Source organism: Lathamus discolor, chromosome 2 (assembly GCF_037157495.1).
Source record: "Lathamus discolor isolate bLatDis1 chromosome 2, bLatDis1.hap1, whole genome shotgun sequence".
Classification (NCBI taxonomy): domain Eukaryota; kingdom Metazoa; phylum Chordata; class Aves; order Psittaciformes; family Psittacidae; genus Lathamus; species Lathamus discolor.
Genome location: NC_088885.1, coordinates 56,961,169 through 56,984,371, shown reverse-complemented (window position 1 = coordinate 56,984,371; position 23,203 = coordinate 56,961,169). Strand labels below are relative to the sequence as shown.

The following is a 23,203-nucleotide window of genomic DNA, read 5'->3' as shown; positions in this document are numbered from 1 at the left end:
GCTGGTGCATGAGACATAATTTTAAGTCTTAGTACTGCAACAGGTAATGCCAAATTCAGGAATTTTGTCCCTTTACCAGAAAGGCTGGGAGAGACCTCTGTCCATTTATAGCCCTGAATCTGTGCCAGAACAGGGGTGCCTTTATCCTTTTTTTCCTTAAAGGAAATAAGTGCAGTACTTTCTCTTCTAATAGAGCATTATTATAGCTTTGGTTGTGACCTTTCCTAAAGCAGCACAGCAATGAAAGCATTCAGTAAATTGAATTGTTTGTTCCAATCTCTCCTCAGACTGACCAAGCTCAAGGCCATACCTACCTGTTATACACAAAATCTTCAATAAATTGTGTATTAGGCCTGGGTATATGAACTAGCACCCAGGTCTCCCAAGTTAAAACTTTATCCTGCAAGTCAAAAGCATAAAACATCCAATTATTTACCCTAACCCAAGCCAACCTAACCCAACCAACCCCATGTAAACACAATGCATTTTTTAACTATTTCCGCAAACAGATGAATATTGGGAGAGGCATTTTGACTGCATTTCATGTAGCTATTTTTTCACCTATGACCTAGAAGGTTCTCCAAAATGTTGGGTCAACATGAGTACAGATTTTGCAAGGGGTATGCTCAGCATAGTGCAGCAGAGACAGATTTGTTCCACATAGTTTTATAACCCTTGTGTATCATCTAGCCATTCACCCTGAGCTGGCATTTAACATGAAAATCCTCTGATAGGGAGAAACTCACAAAATGGTGGTAGCCATGGGTCTGCCAGAAAGCACACTGGCTTCCAGGAGCTGTGGATTCTGAAGACCAAAGTCCTGTATTTATACACAGAAGTGTTTCTGGATGGATGGTTGAAGCAAATGTTTCTCACACAGCTTTTTTCTCACACAGCTTTTTTACAGTCATGCCTCAGTCCCAACCCAGCGGAAACTCTTGCAGAGGTGAGAGGTTAGTTCAAACTCCATGGCTCATTGGGTTCTTGGCTTCCCTGCACATTAGCATTGGCAGTTATCTGTGGCAGCAGACAGCGCCCAATTGATTATTCCCGTTTATATTCCATTCTAACTATTCAAGGACCTCCACAATAAAACTGCAAAAAAAAAAGCAAACTATTGATAAAGAACACAGATCCCAGTGAGCCACAGAGGGCAGGAGGGGCAGGAACCTGCAACAGAAACACATCATGCTGCAGATATTCTCAGGGAAATGCTGGGAGCAGTTGATATCAAGTGAGAGGTGCACAAGCAGAAAGGTCATGTAACAGCAGGGATGGGACTCAGGGTAAGGGTACATAAAAGCCAGAAGGCAAGAAAAAGAAACTGGATGGAAGAGAAAAACGTATCTTTTTCTGGTGCTTCATGACATAAAAAATCAGGTCCAGAAGGGATCTGCTGGACTGCTGCGCTGTGATGACTTCTGATCACATCTCTTTATTTTGATGACTTCAACTTCCTGCCTGAATTTATTCATGACCAGTGTCCCCTTGCATCAATATGGCCTTTAGATAAACAGCTCTTCTCTGTCCTTAATGTTTGCTCCAGCTGATAACACTGAGTTTGAAAGTGGAAAACATATCCCAACTCCTTTATTATCCTCATTTATCATCCGAGTTAGGAAATCTCACAGTTGCAGACAGCTGGTGGGGGGTACAGGTCCGGATGAAAAATAGACAGTGATGTCTACATATATGCTTCCTGCCTAAACTCCTACAGAGATATGGTGACTGCAATCAGTGGAGCTGAGAGAGCCATCCAAATGCAGGTGCCCTCTTCAAAGTGAGGTGAAGCAGTCTCCAGACTCTAGTGAATATATTAATTAGAGCTTAACTGACTATGGTTGCACTTTACACACATAGCTCACGTACAGGTACTTACCCAGTAGATGCCTAAAGTATCTGGATCTGACTCCCACCCTCACTGAAGGGAAAGGTTTTACTGAATCCCAAAACACAGGACTGAAAGTCTCCTTTGACCAGAATGTCCAAGAAATTAGCATGGGACTGGGAGATGGACAAAGGACTGACAGGAGATCCAAAATCTTGTAGAGCCCTAGTTGTGGGTTTGACCTCAGAAGACCAGATGCCTATAAACTTTTGACCCTGCTAATTTATTTTATGCCTTTTCCATACAAATTAAACTGCAGCAGTAACATTTTTGTTTCTTTCAAATGAGAAAAAAAAAATAAACCCACGAGATCTTCCCAAAGTACTGTCTCACACACATTTGCAAGGTAATTTTTGGTGCATTGTTTAGGAGGGCAACAGAATAAGGTGGAAACTTCAATGTGAATGGTTACTTACTGAACTCACAAAGCAGTGTTCAGATTCTCCACTTTCAAATAGGATGACATCTTTTATGAAGACTGCGATGGCTCTCATTATAAAGGACATGAAGAGGTGCATATGAATATAATTTCGAGTACAATGTAGCTTTCTGTTGGAAAGACATGAAATAACATTTCTGAATAGCAAGGCTTCTCAAAAGCATTATTTATTTCTTTACGTTTCTTCTGCCAAGCCATCAACTTACAACTAAACATTAGAAACCCTGAGACAGACTATGTTCTGATGTAAATCACCGCAAATCCATTTAAGCCTTTTTAAATCCACAAAACATGTGGCAATCCATACATCTGCAGCAGTGTTGCTGCTTTTCCAATTCTCAGAAAAAAAAGGTCAAAATACAGAATGATAGAAAATAGGTCCATCACACTGCTCTCCACTGGAAAACGAAATGCTTTTGACTGAGCAAACTGTGCTCATGATACAGGTCTGTTTTCTACAGAATGTCTGTACTGTAATAATTCTTTTCAAAGTGAAATGTTTCTTCAGGAATAGAAATAAAATCTTAGCAGTTGCTACCAAAATTAACACATATTACAGGCTTTCTGAAGCAATACAAAATTTATTTTTATTTAAAAATAACTCATATTTTGAAGGTTAATTCTGATCAAGCAGGTTTTTTTTTCAAGCAAGACTTTGCATCAGCTTAAGTGAAAGGCCTAATACTCTAGAACTAGGTAATTTGTACAGTCATCAGAACCATAACAGACCTTACTCAGCAACATGATCAAATTACTACCTCTTAATGAGTCACTGTGCATTGACAGAGTTTAAGCTCTTAATCTCTGACAATGGCAAGATAATGTGACTGAGCTGAGTCCTCTGCGCTTGCAGGCGAAGGCAAGTCAAATTACGCTGTTTCCAACAAATGGAAAGTGTGAACCCAACAGTTTCACCAGCCTGGCTGGCACCTTCTATCTTGAGACAATTTGCCTATGTGTCTGATTCATGCTTCCCTTTTAGGAGGAGTGGCGAGAGTGCGTGTGCCGAGAAACGCAAATATCTTGAAGGTTAAATCCAATCTTCATATAAGTGTGAGAATAACCCTAGAACATGTGTCATTTCCTACAGCTTTCTCTGGGGGCGATGTCTGACAAGACTGTTATAAATTGGACAACCATATAACGCATTTCAGGGAAGCCACTGGAAAGTGGCATGAGGAGATGGAATCACATCTAGAAGTTTCTTCTGTCTCATGGAGGCCTACTTTTTGCTGTTCTCCCTATATATAAACAACATTATAATGGGAAATTATATATATATCTTCTTCTTTGGAGGCATCCAAATTTAGATGCCTGAATTTATTATAAACAAAAAAAAAAAAAACCCTGAGGATTAATTAATTTGCTGCAATCTAGGCATCTAATGCCATTTGATATGCTGTAGATTATCTGCCCATCAATCCATACAGGCCTGGTTCTCCTGAAGGTGCTGCATTACATGTGCCTCCCTTGTGAACCCCTCAGAGGCTCTAGCATACCTAGAATGGCTCTGGATATCTATGTCTTGCCATAGAGCTGTAGCAGGAAACATTTCTGAGTTAGACTTTGGGAGGTAGTTTTAGGGTGTGATCACCTGCACCATTTTTAATACCAGCTTTAGCAGAAATGCATCATTCCATAGTATCCATATATACCATACCGACTAGGTCTCTGTGGACTGTAACGATTATGTGATAATGGCCTCTAACACTGAGATCCATCACATAACATTAGTGAGATGAATCCCCCCAAAATAATTGGATTGGGGTTTTAACTCTCACACACAGGCCACAAGCAGCATGCCAGAAAACTGTGGCACCGAAAGACTGAGGAACTTCTCTCCCTTGCCCAAACGAGATTTAACAGAAGTCCTTTGCATCCATCATACTCACAGCCTGTAACTTAAAGAGCAACTATGTCCTGTGAGTCATCCCCTTACTTATACCTTTTTCGCTCATTGTCTTACCTGAAGAGACATAAAATGATCATAGCAGCTGTGAGAGCAATGAGTGATAAGGTATGTCCAATGGTGTAGCCAGTCTTGACAGTGCCATAGAATGCCGTTTGCTAATGTGAAGGAAAGAAACAAAACATGTCTTTCAAAGAGCTGCCAACTTGTATTCCTAAATACACCATCACTGACCTTTTATTAGCTTTCTTGGCGAGACGAGGAAATCAGCTTACTACAACCCCTTTACCCCTTAAAAACACATCCAATAAAGTACATGACTCAAATATCACCAGTGTGAATATGAAGAATGACTCCGGCTGCAGTAGAACTTGGATCACTCCAAAACCAGGTTAAAACTTATGCAGGGAAAAATTTATGCAGGAAGGAGTCTGACTTGACACTTGTAGAGACAGCTACATGGTTATAACCTTGTGGAACAAGAATGACCAATGTTTACTTAAACAGCGCAGTGACATATTAGCTTTGAGGTGTGAGTATGCTGAACTTCATCTTGTTAAGGAAGTTTGAAGACAGGACTGGTCTGGAAATCGGTTTGCTTTTGTGGAAGCCAGATATTGTGTTTTGGCAAGTAAAAACTTAAAATGTTCTCAATGAAATCACAGGTATGGTAATTCAGAAATATATATTAAGTTGGAAATTAGTTTATGGCTTTTCTCTTTGAAAGTACATAAAAGCATCTCTGAGCATGGGGCACCACAAGACTCAAATCCAATAGGGAATCCTGGTCTAAATAAAATGTGTAAGCAAGGCAACAAAACTCCAGCTCTCCTAAGGCTCTCCAGCAGCACTCTGAATCAATATATTTTGGTTTTCTGCTTAAAAAAAGGGCAAAAGATCAGTTAGTATTTGTTTTTATGAGTTTTTGTGAGATAAGTTTTCATGAGATTCTAGCTCAGTTTGTGGAAAATATTATTTTTCCAGCCCTTGATATACCCTCCTCTGCCCTCCTTGTCACTATTTTCTATGAAAAATCCAAACAAAAGAACTGTAAAGAAAGTTTAAACAGAAACTCTAAGACCAACCTTGTTTGGGGAAACATTATTTAATAACAGGAAGGGCTGACATTTTTATATGCTATTTTCATAGGCCTTCACAAGTAGTAGGTACTGTACAGAACCACTGAGGCTGAGTAGTAATCCTCTAGCATTTGCACAGCCAGCTTGGACGGGTGTTAAGACAGAGCTTTCAGACAATGTAAAGGCTACACTGGTCATATCTCTGTTGCTTCTTAGACCACAGGTATCAAAGATGGCTAAAAGCAGAGTGTCTTTACAACCCCTTTCAATGAATCAACATCACTAAGAGCTTTAGGTCGGTTACTGAACACAGAATTCACAGCAAGGGTTTCAGGTCAATTTATCTACCTGATCTTGCCCATATGATGCCAGAAGGCTGCCATGGTGATGGATTCAGCCGGAATGGTGTGGTCACACCTAAGTTTTGTTCATCTGCGCTGCATAGAGACTTGCACTACAGAAAGGAACAGCGGAGGTTCTACCTCCTACCCCACTGTCTTGCAGATTCCACCCAAAGCTAGCTACATACAGTCTTGTTTCCAGTCATCTTTGAGCTTTGGATCCCAAAGGCAGCTGAGTCTTTTCCAATAAAATCAATCAACTGCATGTTGATTATGTCTTTTTCTCATTATCTAGTTTCCTTCTTGAGCCACAGCAGAAGTGCTCCAGGAAAGACCTGGCCAGCAGAAGGACAGAGCTTGTTCTTTGAGCTATTCACAGAAGCAAGCTATGCACAGAAAGATCTTGGTACTATTTAACAAGCAACTCCCTGATTTACATTTTACAATGACCAATCCTTCTTGTGAACAGAGACATGGCTCTGCCATCAACTTTAATGTAGTATGTGGGGTCATCTCTGCTCTGGAAACAGCAAATACTGACTTCTCAGTCTTCATTTGTACTTGCTAATGACAATCATTTCCTATTCCACAGATATCAAATCAGAGAATTTGACCCAAGATCAAGAATGGAACTAGAAGTTGAGTTCAGGTTACTAAAATATTCTTCCTAGAAAAAAGAGGGATCTAGAAAACTGAAGGAAATGCATACTAGGATGCCTGGATTCCAACTGTGGACCTAAACTGATTTACAAAATGAAATTAGGCAAATTTCTCTCTGAATTCTAAAAGCCCCTGCTTAATACAATTAGTTAGGGTACACGTTAAACTGAGATGAACGGATAATTAGCTTCCTTGGTTGTCTTGGCTCCTTGTTCAGTAATCTCTACAGTTGTGCCTTGGAAACTGAGATTAGAATGTGAAACATTTACATTTTTAAGAGAAAAAGAAAAGAAATGTTGATATCAAGTCTTTCAGCAGCCCTGTACCCAAACATGTTTTTGGTTCATATCACCTAGCCTAAAGTCATCTGGGCTCCCTCTATAAAGTAAATGCAAAGAGGTCCCTTTGGAGAGAAATATAGTGTGAACAGACCTCTAGAGGTGTCTATTTTCTTCACCATCTTCATAGAGAGCCCATGGGGACACGTGGGGTCCCCCTCCTTTGACCGGATGCAGGCACACAAGGCAGAAGCTGTGCATCATGTCTGACAGCAGAACAGCAAAATACTTGCTAATACATGGGTATTAAAGGTCAGGTTGGAGAAAGAATCACTGCAAAGACTGTAAGTGCACTACTTTGATGGCTGCATCATCTCCTTCTTAGGGACTGCCAGAATTCACAGCTAAAAATTACTACACGCAGCCTTTATTTATTTTTCATATTTTTCTTATTGTTTCTGACTTGAAACCAGCAGGTATTAAGAGTGCATGAAGTGTTTTCAGCATGGAAGGTTATCAGTCTGTTCTGGACTTCATGTCCCTCACAGCCTGCTGTTCTCTTTTTTTTCTGTTGCCTTTATTTCTTCCTCCCTAAACTGACAGCCAATTCAACAACAACAAAAATCTATTCTTCTTCACAGCCTAGTACTGCTTGTTCACCCCCCTCAGACACTTTTCGCACAAATTTAGACTTAAACAGCATGACAAAACAGTGGAAATCAAAAGAAAATAATTAAGAAAGAATTAAAAGAACACAATACATGTTCTCTTGGTAACGCAGCACTCTGGCAATGCTGCAACCCATTGGGTTGCCAAAGCATGTCCCAAGAATTCCCAAATCCCCTTTGCAGCTGGAACAAAACCCAGAGCTCTTGATGGAGGACCTTCCAGAGCAGACCTGTAACAATAGCTTTGGTAACATGCAAGTGGTTCCACACAACTTGATCTGAGAAAAGGGACACTTGAGGTTGTGAAGTGGTGGCTGACCTCTAAGGCAGACTAAGGCTCTCTTCAGTAAAGCCCTGAAATTCTTTGTGCAAGTTCCCCTTTGCTATTTTCTATATTCTTTCACTATTAAGGCTAGCTGAGTTCTATTCAGATTTTCCATTAACTCTTTGAGTGCCTTGGTAATGTGTACACAAAGACCTACCACCACATATATTTATTTCATATTGAGATTCTTACATCAAATGTTCAGAAACACTAACATATGTCATACAACAAAAGAAAGGAAGGACATATTCAGCCTGAAGAAAAGAAGGCTCTGGGAAAGCTCAGAGCAGCATTCCCCATGTCAGGGATTGGAACTAGTGATCTTTAAGGTCCCTTCCAATCCAAACCATTCTATGATGCTATGATTTCCTTACAAAATTCAGTAACATTGCATGAAAATATGTGTGCTCCTTACAGTTTTCTACACCTTTAGCTGGCTGAGATCAGCTGAGCAGCACTGATGACAAGTTGTGTGCTTTAGCGCTTTTTAGGCTTATATTGGCCTAGAAATACTGGAATCACCATATCTACTTAAGGATAAATATAAATGTGGATGGCTTGTTTCAAACATGGAAAATCCAGCACCTGAAATTATGTATGGGTATCACAAAGACGCTGGTCTGATCTCAGGTGTTGATTTCCTGCCACCACTCTGGAAATCAATGGGAGGATCATCTCTTTGACCAGATCTCTGCTTTCGGGGATCCTCAAGAGGATCTTTCCTTCTTGAGAAATCAGAGTGGTAATGAAAAAAAATTTGGCATAGGGAGATCATGTGATTCTGATATCAATCCCTGGTAAATCTTGATGTCTACCCATCCAGGTTTACAAACCTCTTCCCCTGGAGTGCTGTTGGAATCATATCCACAAGCTATGGCATATGGCGCAGGGTACACATCCGTCCAGCCCTGGCTTGTACAATTCCTGGTCACGTTTCCTGGGAGAAAATGGAAAAAGATGTTTTAAAAAGAAATGTTCGGCTTGCTGTTCAACAGATATCTTCCTTTTGTTGATTCAAATGCCAGAGGACATTTCTTGTAACAATTAGAACAAAATTCTCATACTTTTTCTCTGCTATGAAGTGTTTACATTACACAGAACACATAAATGGGAGGGACTCATTGGGTTATAAAGTTCAAACCTCAAAAACAAGTACATTCTAATACCGAGGTGCCTAAAAAAATCTCTTCTAATGGCATCATAATGTCAGTTTTGCTCAGACATTTGGTTCTTAGCATTCCACCTGGATTGTTTGAGAGTGTTACTGTCATATTGCCTTTGTTTCTGAAAAAGTTTTCTCTAAACAGAGCAGTGAATTATTTACGTATTTCACTTCACATGTGAGAAGCCAAGACAGGGATAGATAAAGTGCTCATTTCATAAATAAGATCAGAGGTCTGGGAACTGACCATGGATGCAGTCCCCAAAACCCAGACCTTGCCTACAAGATAAGCCCCGACTGAATGTGATTCCTGGGAAATCTACTGCCAAGACAAGCACTTCAAAATTTGGCTATGAGGGGAGAAAAACCAGATACCTACAACCTGTATTACCTGTTTTAAGATGTATAGTCAAAGGCAGGAAGATTTCCTTGACTCTTAAGCAAGTTGAGTGCCTAGGGCTTCCACCTGACTAAAAAGAGCCTTAATTAACATAAGGATGTCCCTCTCCTTCAGCCAGAACTGCCAAAACTGTGAAGTTCACATTCCCCTCTGGTACTCTGCACATCCTGGTCCATCTGGGATTATAAAGAGACTGTTCAGTGCAAAGCATCTCTTACTCCTTAAGACATCTCTGCTTCCTGTACCAGCTAGACCTCAAAGCCACATTGGCTATGGGCTGTACAGACATTAAGCAAAAGAAGGAGAAATTAACAATCTGACCAGGACAGTCCTTACCCTAAAAGGTCTGTAGTCTAACAGGCCAAGATCAATATTTGTCAGACAGAAATAACAACGAAGCAATACATTGCACATTGCAAATTCCCCCAGAACCCACTCTGACCACTGGTCTCTATCCTGTCTATCTCATGCACATCACTTGACTGTGGCATTCCTTTCAAACAAAACTGCCTGCCATCCCCCACTGGAAAGCTGGTACAATAAGCCAGAATTAACAAGCAGTAGTCAAAACTCGGTTTTGAGATGAAGAATTACATCAGTGAAACTCAAGAGCTTTGTAAACATTTCTAACAATCAGATTCTTTGCACAAGAACAATAAAACTTATGCAAACAGAAGCAAATCAATTATGCAGCCATGAGTCATGAAAATGTTCAAGCATCACCTCCAGGAATTTCTGACAATTGAGTCATCTGAACATCTTCCTAAGCATAGACCTGTTTCACACTGAAATCAGCAGCAGCCTATCCCCTGGCTTAATTCACTTCTTCAATACCTGTGACAAGTAAACTTTGACACTACACTTGCTCCTGTAATTTGTCCTTACAACAGACAGAAACTCCACAAATGCTCTGATGCCTTTGTTCATTTTAACAGCTCCTCCAAGAGAAGTTAACTTTAGCACAGTTTGGTGGGTTGTTGTTCCCCAGGCTTTCTCTGCATGGTCATTGTTTGCATTTCTTTTACCAGGGTTCCTATCGGGATCATAAGAGATCTTGTGCAAACAAACCAAGGACGTGACTGTTCATACGTTGTTTTAATTTTTTTTCTTGTTTGTTTGGGTTTTTTTTGTGGTTTGTTTTTCTTTTTTTTTTTTTTTTTTTTTGAGTTGTTATGCAATTTCTGTTATTTCTTCTTCATTACAATAGATTCCATTATCTGATCTTTTCTGCTTCCTATTTCCTGCTCAAAACTCCTGTTTGCCAATGCTTTTAGCTTTCACGATGGTTTTGATTCTTTGCTGCTTATTCTCAGTGAACTAAGAGGTGCTTATTTCAGCTTAATTTTCTCCTATTTCTTCTTTTTAAGTGCACTTCCTCACAATTGTTTGATTGTTTTGTAATTCTTCTCACTGCTCTCAATGCTACTTTTGAAAGTTGTCTTAATGCTTTAGCAGATGTGGAAACTAAGGTAGAGGGAATCACAAGGATACATCATCACTGGGATGAAAAAATAGTCATAAAATGTCCCAGATTTTAGGGAAAATTACTTCCCAGAGACTTTTTTCTACCGCCCTTTGATGCTCATGTCACAAATTCACAAACATGGTGTGATACAACAAACCTTTCTAATAACTCTCGTATTCTGCACTAGATGTCTGGAAGGTGCAAAAAGTACAAGGTTAGAAGACACAGATTTTACCACACTATAATTATGGCTCAAGTGATGGATAACATCTCCCATCAGAGCAAACAACTACTACATACCAGCTTACTTTCTATACTTAAAATTAACACAAAATTTGGAAAAGAGCCTCACAAGCTTAATTCTTACTCTGAGGTTTACAGACAGCAAAATTTGGACTCAAGTATTAAACTGAGATTTTTATGTTACAAGGTCAAATGCCAGCTCTGCCACAGACCTCCAGTGAACATGCAGCCAGTTCTTATGATCTCCCTGGTGGGGAGATCTGGTTACTGGTGGGGTCTCAGTAAGCAGTACTTACTGGGACATGTAGTAAAATCTGATCTTCTGTCAATAGGAAGACAAAGCGTTAAAAGCACCAAAAGTTTTAGAAGCTGTTTTTCTGAACCACCTCCCATTAACTCGTGTTTCTCAATGCACTAATGCAATACACTGAACCTGCAAAACTCAATTGGTAGTATCAGAACAGACAGGGCTCCTGGACTTGGAAATAGTATCTCCAGCCTTTGACAGTTCACAACGTTTCCAAAACTTTTTCATTTCCAATCATACTGAAGCTAAATCTTACTAAACTGTATTCCTGGAGTATTAATGAGGAAGGAGACCAGGGGTTTATAACTCTGTAACACATAATTAGCAATGCACAGTGGAGAAGATGATGCACTGACAACTGGAAAGCATCCTACTGCCAGTACGTTTGTGCTCCAGGCTGTTCTCTATTTTGTAGATAAAGGAGGTTCAAGGCCCAGTGTGAACTGAGTTCCTTTAGTGGGGTTGGTATTAGTTAACAGCCATGAAATAATCTATTTTTTGTCAGGTTTGTATTTAATTTTTATAAGAAAAGTTACAACTTCTCTGATCACTCCAGCCAGTGCATCTACTCCTAAAAGCCAGATCCATCCAGGTGAGGTGAGGCCTTCCATTTAGAAAGAAAACAAACCTACAGAAAGCTTCAACTGAAAAAGCCACAACTAACTCTTATTTACGATAACAATAATCTCATAACATGTCTTACTAGAACCCACCCTACAGCTTTCGTAGAATCACAGGATGCTTGAGGTTGGAAGAGACCTTTGAAGGTCATCTGGTCAAACCCCCCTGCTAAAGCAATCAACCTTGATCTGGCTGTTCAGAAGCATGTCCAGATGCCTTTTGGATATCCTTGGATATATCCAAGGATGGAGACTGTACAGCCTGCTTCAGTGCTTGGTCATGCTCACAATAGAAAAGCGTTTCCTTATGTTCAAATGGATCCCCCCATGTTTCAGTTTGGTTATAGTTAGAAAATGCAAAGCAGTTAGAAAGTGCAAGGGGGTTTCATTCCTTCAGGCAGGTGTTTGTGAATAGGAGCCTCGTGTGTAACACAAGTCCTCTTCTGAGTGCTGTCAGGAGCACAAAGCAAATCCCTGGTTCCCATTTCAGGCATGCATGGTCTCTGCAGAAGCAAGAGGCATTTGGTCCCATGAGGATGAGATATTATCTGTGAGATGCTGCTACTGATGCTGCAAAGAGGAGGTAAGGCAACTAGGCTAAACTGTTTTCATTGTAATGTAAATGAAGTGAAATCTCTCCACATCTGCCAAAGGTGTAAATCATGCATGCTGGAAGATATCCTGGCTTGGCAGCTGAGCAATAATTGCTAATGTGCAACAACTTGATTGTTTATCTGAATCTTGAGCAAAGCATTGCAGGGAGACAATTAGAAAGATCTCAGCATCCCACAGATCTTTCACTGCTGTTTTGTCTCTTTGCAGATATCAGGGCAAAGGAGTTTAAAAAAGAAGTTTTGAAGGGAACAAGGTGATGCCCTTTTCATACGGCTCCCTGCTAGGTAGGAGGGGATGGATGTGTAAAGGGAGCAAAATAACAGTGCAGAAATGAGGGGGGGGTGGGGAGTGGGGGGGTGGGTGGTGTAAGTTCTTTAGAAGCAGCAAATATAATGTGCAGAGGTAATCCTTACATAAGCTAAAGCCTTATATAGCTACTGCTGGAGAACCAGGATGGGAAACTAAAGCAGTCAGCTCTCCAAAAGAATGTTGTGGTATAAAAGTCACTGCTTACAGAAGGGAATTACAAGTGCAAATATAAGGCTAGACCTTTCGCTCATTTATATCAATGTTTATGACAGTCAATACATAAAATACTATTGAAAGGCAAGGGGCAAAGCCACAGGCCTGAATAACCAGTTCTGGTGAAGTTTTACTGCAACAGTGCCTTAAAGGTTCATGTGTAGCGTGACGGGCCATAACTGTTCAATCAAATCACGGCATTTCTTGGTACTGCCTGAGACATGAGCTTTGCCTCTTTGCAGATGTACTGACCACAGAAGTGCAAATGGGTCAAGCCCCGGTGAAATCGGCAGGGTCTCTCCTAAGCTCAGCACTATCTGGTCTGCAGCTCACTAAACACTACCCTACTGCAAAGTTAAGCAGATGAGATGGGCCATCCAAGCCAATGTAAACTGCTGTAGATATAATACACATATATATTTATAAGAAAACACAGCTCTTCCTGATGCTCTACCTCTGCCTGTTTTCCTTGAAAATCTGCTTGCAATGTGTCACGGTGATTAATGATCATGTACATGAAGAACAAGGAGAAATTGCACTTCCCCCATACACTTTTCTGTCTTTCTAGTATCATGTCTGCTGTCAGACAGGACTTCACTATCTGGCCTGGCAGCCACTCTTGGTTTAAGCAAATGCTTCACAAAGCCTTCTCTGATTTCCTAATCCACATGGTTTGATGGCAAACCTATTATGGAAACAGAATTGATAGTTGTAATCAATCATCCAAATGTTCTCATTTTTCCTTCTGATTAGCTTGTGTGGTTGTGCAAAATCTGGCACATGGCTCACACCTAACCTAGGCAGCTTTTTCTTACTTGCAGGATGATTCAGAAACTCCCTACTCTGGGTAGCAATGACAGAGGGAAGGAAATTCCTCTTGATGACAACAAGCAGGACTGGCTAAACTCTAAGACAAGTTTTGGCTAAAATCCCCCATGCTTCCTTTTAGCATTAAGAAAAGCCCAAGTAAAATAAAATAAAACCTAACACCTGTAAACCCGTGACGGAAATGTCAGGGTATTCCTGGTTTTAATTCAGGTTTTGGATATTCAGGTTTTACTAATTGCTTTAATTCGATTTCTTTTGAAGAAAGAAGAAATCTCCTCTTCCTATCCCAAATCACTCTTGCCGTTTTTTAGTTGGATTGGCAAACAGTGAATTGACAGTACTGATACTGATCAAGAAACATGAAGGACTTTTTTTTGGTCTTTTATCCCAATTGGGTGAAGATCTGTAGAATCTTCCTAGGAAGCAGAGCAGGTTAAGCAGTTAAATTCCTTTATGGCTTTACATCTTGCATATCCTGGTGACTATGGAAATATCTTTCTATCTCTCTCAAACGGAGGCTGCATAAAAGCTAGTGTTCCCCTGAGTTTATCTTATTCCTACAGTCTGAATTTTTCTTACCTCTTTTTAATAATTCTCACAACTCTATATTTCTGAATTTCATTTGTACCTTCCAATACCTTTTCAGTCCTGTGATTTCTTTATACATTGTATGAAAACATACCTCCAAATGCTTAATTTAGACCTGCTGATGGACGATTTCATTGAGCACCCCTCCTCTCGTACATCATGAAACAATCATCCCCCGCCTACCTTCTCCACAATGTTCATGACTGTATTTACCTCTGACTTACACCCTTTCAAATAATGTTTTTAACAGATGAAAGAGCATTAATCTAACAACTCTACTTGTATCTAGAGTAGTCTGTCCATACCTTTACTCATACATTGTTCCAACGATACTGGCCTAGTTCTCCTTTGGATGTTAACCTCTCACTATCACCTGAGAGACCTCAGCTGCAGCTTCCATGAGGTCTTCTGGCCTTCATCTTGGTCCCTCTGCTGCCCAACAAAAAGCCCATGGGGCTGACACCAAATCTTCTTCCTCTGCCTCCAGGTTCCTCATAGTCCTATACAAAGAGTCGAACACTGGTCTACAGTGACTACTTATCTTCATCACTGTTTCTTAGGAAAAATGGAGAGATGTTCTGCAGCAAAACACTGCATACACAATTTATTAATTGGGATAGATTTTTTGTTACAGGAACAAACACATGCAAAACTTCAAATTCAATTTCCAGATTTATAAATGTATTTTGAAATGATGTGGAAGAGATACAAATCAAAATGACTTTGCAGATTGGGTTATACCAACCAGTAAAGGGCCTGGTAGAGGAATGACATGATTTATTCATGGCACAGCAGAAGAGAAGTCACGAGTTAGTGGAACCAAGATAAAAACATAACATTTTCTTTATGGAAGGCATTTGATCAGGGTAGGAGTTAAACACTGAACAAGTGAACTGAATAAATGTAGAGAGATAACTGTACTCCAAACAATTTGTTGCCTATGTCCAGCTCTTAAGATTTTTCTCTTTGTTAATTTCTTTTTGCCTTTCATCTTTTTCAAATACACACTTCAGAATCAGAAGCATGTCTGAAAGTTTTGTCACAGGTGAGGTTTAGTTCTTTGATCTTACTGGAAGAAACCCTCTTATTGGCTTTTAATGGGAGCCTGAATTAATACAAACAGATTTAAGGCCAGTCATTGCTAAGGCGTGTTTGCTTTTGTCTCTCACTTCTCTTGCTCTTTTTTGTAATAGCTTCTAAAGCAGAGGGGAAAGTCTTCTCTGAGTGGCAATCTGTCCTACTTCTCTGTCATCATATTCCACAGGTAGAGACTGATTTTATTTGTTTTTTTCCCAAGCAGAAGCTATTAAAGCAATAGCAGTTCTTATCATTTACTCTTCTTGAGATGCTGCTGAGATCACTGGAACATTTCTAGTTCCAATTTTATTATTGATCTGTCCTACTGTTGCTAGGAATACCTGCGACTTTCAGACAGCTACAGCTTGGACTAAAGTAGATGATGAAGTAGATCTGGGAGAAGCTTGTGGGGTAAGCCATGACAAGGTATTTTCCAAATTTGCTTTATCTGCCAAATTCATGATTTCACAAGGTATCATTCTTTTAGTACAATTTCTACTTAATGTTTCAGGCTATTTTAAATTATCAGTATTTTATACTTTAATGCCATAGTACAACCTTTGGCATTGTGTCAGCAAGTCACAAGATAGACACAGTGTTCAGTTGTTTCTTCATTTGTTCTTTTTCATATCACTTGGCCTGCATTTATTACTGTCACATCTCCAGGTCTCTGAAGCTTACTGCACCCTGTATTTTGGGTTGTCCTAATTGCATCAGTGGAGCTACCTGCAAAGGGCTTTTAAACTACTTGTTTCAATGAGGGTCTCACCCTCATGTTATTTCATAGGGAGCTCTTCTCTTTGCTCTCTGCAGTTGTGTAGAGTTGTGTGTTGTGTGAGTTTTGTGTTGTGTGTGTGTGTGCCAGAACACAAAGAGGTGAGGAGCAGTGACAGTTGGGTATTGCTTCAGCCTGAACCATTAGGACCTGTATGTTAACAGTAAATGACATAAATCCATAGAATCACAGAATGGTTTGGGTTGGGAGGGACCTTAAAGACCATCTAGCTTCAACCCCCTACCATGGGCAGGGACACCTTCCACTAGACCAGGTTGCTCCAAGCCCCATCCAACCTGGTCTTGAACACTGCCAGGGATGGGGCAGCCACAGCTTCTCTGGGCAACCTGTGCCAGTGACTCATCACCCTCATAGACCTATTTACTTCCGTCCTAATAAAGTTGGGTAATGCTACAAAGGATTAGTTAATCTCTTTCAAAGTGGAAGTATGGACTGAGGGTATAATTTCCAAATCACTCTTCAAATGAATCAGAAAAAAACCCCAAAATCCAAAGAGATGACAGAATTAGACCTTTGCTTTCCATCAAACTGAATTTGTCCATCAAACTGACATCAGTCAGAGGCCAGGAATGATACAAGCCATGCTTTGCGTGTAAATGCTCACAACATTTGAGATGCATACAGGGTCAAATGATAGTTAAAACAACTTTGGGCACAATAGCAAAAAAGAGAATGACAAAAGACAATGACAAAGCTCTTGGTTTGTATTTGTTGAATTGAAACATGCCACGGACAAAAAGATACTTTCTAAATTAAAATGAAAAAGCTATCAGATGAAAAAGTATGAATGTGCAAATTTGAAATGGTTAAGAGGACATGAAAGAATAAAACAAAAAAAGATGTAATCTTCATGATGGATTACTATTTAAAACATCCACAGTAACACAGTAAGACACAAGATTTATCAGGTTAGTCTTTGCACTCTGCTTATGCAGAAAGAGCTTGTTTAATAACTTTGGGTCAGATTCTGAATGCTAATGCTCGTATAAACTTCAGTTACTTTGGTTTTAAAACCCACAGAAAATTTTGTCTCCAATTTCTTTAGATAGAAGACTATATTTGCATACAACTTGCAATTATTAAACATGCAAGTGATTTAGATACATCTGAAAATTTTATTTATGTGTCTGTGCATGAGCAGATTTGGTCCACCTAAAGCTGCAGTCCTGAGTGTCGGTTCTAAATAACTCCATAGACTTCCCTCAGTGAAGAGTGGGGAAATCACAGGCTGATTCAAACCCCAGAGAAACACCTCCAGGCCATATGGGATGTGCCTTTCTGGGTAAACAGGCAGGAGAACACCCATGTATCTGACTAGATTTAATGTTGAGCTTTCATACAGCTAATATTAGGTGATATTGAGCCTTATTACCTGCACCATGTAGACAGGAAGGAGTGAGGCTGAAATCAGTAGAAAACCCATCTTGATCAGCACATGATCTTGTCTGAATTCAGAAGTTTATAAATCCCTTGACCAGATCGAATCGCCTTTCTGATGCAGCCTAGACTTTTTGGATCCCAGCTGCCATGGAAAAGCTTGCTGTTTTCATGAATCACAGAATCACAGAATCCCAAGGGTTGGAAGGGACCTCAAAAGATCATCTAGTCCAACCCCCCTGCAAGAGCAGGGTAACCTACAGTACATCACACAGGAACTTGTCCAGGCAGGCCTTGAATATCTCCAGTGTAGGAGACTCCACAACCCCCCTGGGCAACCTGTTCCAGTGCTCTGTCACTCTTACAGTAAAGAAGTTCTTCCTGATGTTAACGTGGAACTTCCTATGTTCCAGTTTACACCCATTGCCCCTTGTCCTATCACTGGATATCACTGAAAAAAGCCTAGCTCCATCATCCTGACACCTACCCTTTACATATTTGTAAACATTGATGAGGTCACCCCTCAGTCTCCTCTTTTGCAAGCTAAAGAGACCCAGCTCCCTCAGCCTCTCCTCATAAGGGAGATGTTCCACTCCCTTAATCATCTTTGTGGCTCTGCGCTGGACTCCTTCAAGCAATTCCCTGTCCTTCTTGAACAGAGGGGCCCAGAACTGGACGCAATATTCCAGATGCGGCCTCACCAAGGCTGAGTAGAGGGGGAGGAGAATCTCTCTTGACCTACTAACCACTCCCTTTCTAATGCACCCTAAGATGCCATTTGCCTTCTTGGCCACAAGAGCACATTGCTGGCTCATGGTCATCCTCCTATCCACCAGGACCCCCAGGTCCCTTTCCCCTTCACTACTTTCCAGCAGGTCAACCCCCAACCTGTACTGGTACATGGGGTTGTTCTTCCCCAGATGCAAGACTCTACACTTGCCCTTGTTAAATTTCATCAAGTTTCTCCCCGCCCAACTCTCCAGCCTGTCCAGGTCTCGCTGAATGGCAGCACAGTCCTCTGGTGTGTCAGCCACTCCTCCCAGTTTTGTGTCATCAGCAAACTTGCTGAGGGTGCACTCAGTTCCCTCATCCAGGTCATTGATGAAAATATTAAACAGCACCGGTCCCAGCACCGACCCCTGAGGAACTCCACTAGTCACAGACCTCCAGCTAGATTCTGCACCATTGACCACAACTCTCTGCCTTCTTCCTTTCAACCAGTTCTCGATCCACCTCACTACTTGATCGTCAAGCCCACACTTCCTTAGCTTATCTATGAGGATGCTGTGGGAGACAGTATCAAATGCCATACTGAAATCAAGAAAAACTACATCTACTGCTCTACCATCATCCCTCCACCCAGTCACTTCCTCATAGAAGGCTATAAGGTTGGTCATACATGACTTCCCCCTCATAAAACCATGTTGGCTGTTCTTAATGACCCCCTCATCCTTGATATGCCTAGTGATGGAGTCAAGAATAAGTTGTTCCATCACCTTTCCAGGGATGGAGGTAAGGCTGACCGGTCTATAATTACCCGGGTCCTCCTTCTTGCCCTTCTTATAGATTGGTGTGACCTTTGCCATCCGCCAATCCTCAGGCACCTCGCCCGTTTCCCACGACTTACCAAAGATGATGGAAAGTGGCCTAGCAATGACCTCCGCCAGCTCCCTCAGCACCCGTGGGTGCATTCCATCCGGACCCATCGATTTACAGATGTCCAGATTGCATAGCTGATCCCTAACCCAATCCTCATCTACCAAAGCAAACTCCTCCTTTGTCCTGACTCCTTCTGGGGCTATAGAAATCCGGGGCCTTCGGGGAGAGTCTGCAGGAGTAAAGACAGAGGCAAAGAAGGCATTCAGCACCTCTGCCTTCTTTATATCCTCTGTCTCCAGGGCACCCACTTCGTTCAGCAGTGGGCCTATATTGCCTCTTGTTTTAGTTTTATTTGCTATGTATTTGAAGAAGCCCTTTCTATTGTCTTTAACCCGACTAGCAAGATTGAGTTCCAAGGAGGCCTTAGCTGTCCTAATTGCCTCCCTACATCCTCTAACAACTGTCCTATATTCCTCCCAAGCGGCCAGCCCCTCCTTCCATAATCCATAGATTCTCCTTTTCCACTTGAGTTTGCCCAGCAGCTCCTTGTTTAACCACACCGGTCTCCTAGATCCCTTACTTGATTTCCTACTCATTGGGACGCTCCGATCCTGAGCTTGGAAGAAGCGGTCCTTGAATGCTAACCAACTATCTTGAGCCCCTTTACCGCCTAGTACACTTTCCCATGAGACTTCCCTTAGCAGTTGACTGAAGAGGCCAAAGTTGGCCCTTCGGAAATCCAGAACTGTGGCTTTGCTAGGTATTCTATTCCTCCCACACAGGATCCTAAACTCCACCATCTCATGGTCACTGCAGCCAAGGCTGCCATTGACCGTCACCACTTCGACCAAACCCTCCTTGTTGGCGAGTACTAAATCTAGCAGCGCTGCTCCCCTAGTTGGTACGTCCACCATTTGCATTAAGAAATTATCATCAATGCACTCGAGGAACCTCCTAGACTGTGAATGACTGGCTGTGTGAGTCTTCCAGCAAATATCGGGGTAGTTAAAGTCCCCCACGATGACTAAGGCATGTAGTCGCGAGGCTACTTCCAGTTGCCTGTAGAAAGCCTCATCAACTCCTTCGTCCTGATCAGGAGGTCTGTAATAGACCCCCACAACTGTATCACCCGTGCCAGTCAGCCCCTTGATTCGTACCCACAGACATTCCACTTGCTCCTCATCCGACCCCGGGCAGAACTCAATACATTCTAGTTGCTCTCTCACGTAAAGAGCAACTCCACCACCTCGCTTCGCTGACCTATCTTTCCTAAAAAGGACATAGCCATCCACGACCACATTCCAGTCATGTGAACTGTCCCACCATGTCTCTGTAATCGCCACTAGATCATAACCTTTAGCCCGCACACAGACTTCTATGCTGATAAATATCCCTGTCATTTCCAAATTCTTGTTTAGGATTGCAAACCTAACCAGTGTTTGCACAAATATGTACCTTAGAGGTGACACACAATAAAACAGCAATTTTTCTAGTTGGTGTTAGCCACGGGAGTCTGGTTACATGACTCTCATCCCACACTAATCCTTGCCTGAAGAACTGCACAAAACCTTCTGAACTAGCACCATGGAAATCAGCTTATCAAACTCTGAGTGCATATAAAAGCTGTCAACAATAAGCACAGACAGTTTCATGCTTGTTCTAAGACTCCAGGTAGCCAGTAAAAACATTGCTTCCATGGATATACAAAGCCAGATATGACTTGGAGCATTTGCTTCTCAGCATGTAGGATTTCAAACAGCTAAACAGGACAAAGAGCAGCAGCTTGAGGCCAGGAAGTATTCTGAGCCAGACAGAGAGCATTCTTAGCAACAACATTCGAAGGAGGGGCCATAATTTCGCTGAAACAACTCAAGATTCATGTGAGACCAATATTTAAAGACTTAGCTTGCCTTTATAAGCTCATAATGCACAAATATATTCTGTGAACAGGTACAGAATCCTTCACTCTCCTAGCAGTGAGTAACATGGTCTGGTCTCTTTCCCTGTCTGTATCTTTGGCTCACTGCATATGAAACGCAGTGGGGACATCAGAAGAACACACATAAGCAGCCCTGGAGATGCCCTGCATCCTTAAGATCATCTAATCGATTTAGAAGCTCATTAAAACTATCTCCAAAGTCAGTCTTCCCACATAAAACCCCACTGGAACCTTCCTCCAGTTTCTACTATGACTTTATTCATGGCAGTTTGCATGTTCTACCTTTACTGAATGTTAGCTTAAACTACTCTTCACCCTCCTTGATTTCATTCTTTCAATGGAAACCCACCTTTTGTGTTACTAAACCAAGCAAGTGTCACTAAGCTGGCCACAATTTTCTAGTCTCTTCTGGTATGATGGGCTTTTTATTTACCACAGTAACTATCTTCTATGCCTTCAGTTTGTTGGGTGTTTACATGCAATAGGGGATGACTAAAACAGTGGCAATGTATTTGGAAACCACAGTAGGATGAAGCAAGTCATGTCCGACACTCTTGCACTCTACTTCAGCAGCTGAGTTTTTTTTCAGGAGCCTTCCAAGTACTAATCCTAGTCCAAGGATCCAACTGGCAAAAGGCATGACTGAGGAATGATGATGTCCAGTATTCAAGAGGACATGTGTAAACTTAATAAATGCTTCAAGTGGGCAAGCAAAGTGGTATTGTCATCATCTGAGATTTATGATATATCAGGATAATTTTCATAGAAGTTTCCCAACTGCTTCCTTGCACTGTGTCTTTTCTTTTACATGTGCACAAAGGTCACAATAGAACACAATAGCTCTGAGAATTTCTGTGGTCTTCTAGTAATATGGGTTTAGAACTCCAATCTGCTGGAGGAGGTTATGTCTAAATGCAATAGGAGGATGGCAGAGCATGAACAACTAACAGATGGCAATGCCAGTTAGACACTCTGATGGCTTCCTACCCCCATAAAAATGCTCTGATGACAGTGCCTGTTCCAGACAGCACTGTCACAGTTTGGCTACACCTGTGAAGTTGCGCACTCTCCAGTAATCCAGAATAAGTATAAACTCATGGTGTGGGATCCATCAGTGTAAACAGCTTCTAGTCCCTTGTATCACTCATGCCCAGTGTTTGGCAGTGTGCTTCTAACACCAGCAAAGAGTTTGTATTTGGTGTGAAAATGATAAACAAAAGAACTAAGTGGTTGAAGACATTATGTACTGGAGAAAGGGGGGAAATTAGGGACTTGTGGAGCAGCTGTAGTAATATTTGGTAACAAAGCTGGTATGGTTTCAATGCACTTGACCAACATTGAAGGATTTCGAGTTGAACTGTGCAAATACATGTCAGTATAGGTGTACTTAGCTACATGCAGATTAAGCTGCCATGCCTGGGTGACCCTAGAAGAGGCACTACCCACCTGCAGACAGGATAGCTCTGTTCTAGATGGTTTAAAAATAAGAATATACCAGTATTCACAGTGAACTGCAGTCAGTAGGCCCACAAAACAGAAGGAAGGGAAATGGAGCAGGAAAGGGAAGTAAAAGGTGTTCATGAGGAAAACGGTTCATGGGAAAGGTAAGCAGAAGTAAATTTAGAGCACTAGAGGTAAAAAGGAGTTTGGTAAGCCCAAAACTCAGAAGGAGCTCACCTCACTGAGTAGGATTTCAGATCTTGGTTATTCCCATTCTTGCCCCCTTAATTAATCTCATACTTAAAGCCTAAAAAATGCCAGTGTTATTTTTTACCACTTAACTTGTGCATGATGGACAACTTGCTTTTGGAGAAATTGCAGGAAACAAATCCCTACTATAAAGTCATCTTCCATATTTTGAAAGAAAGCTTCAATGCTCTGGTCAAGGGATAGCAAGTAATATATTTTAATAAATAAAAGGTGCCAAAAATATTTTCATCTAGCTCCTTCATACAGTACTGATGAATGTCATGAAATAATAAAAAACTTCTGGATTTGTGAATAGCATAAAAATTTAATGTCAAATGACATCAGGACGATGCTAGGCATTTTAAGGTTTCTAAATGCCACGAGATATT

At 41.2% G+C, this 23,203-nt stretch overlaps 1 protein-coding gene across 3 annotated transcripts in view; it reads right to left on the bottom strand.

Annotated features, from left to right (window-relative positions):
- LOC136008111 (vasoactive intestinal polypeptide receptor) overlaps positions 1-23,203 on the bottom strand; it is a 116,913-nt gene that overhangs the window by 36,839 nt on the left and 56,871 nt on the right. For all 3 annotated transcript variants that reach the window (XM_065666909.1, XM_065666910.1, XM_065666911.1), the window contains 3 exons: positions 8,421-8,524; positions 4,294-4,394; positions 2,305-2,437 (listed from right to left, as the gene is read on the bottom strand). In XM_065666909.1, coding sequence (XP_065522981.1) covers positions 2,305-2,437; positions 4,294-4,394; positions 8,421-8,524 — 338 coding nt within the window. The remainder of the gene's footprint in view (positions 1-2,304; positions 2,438-4,293; positions 4,395-8,420; positions 8,525-23,203) is intronic.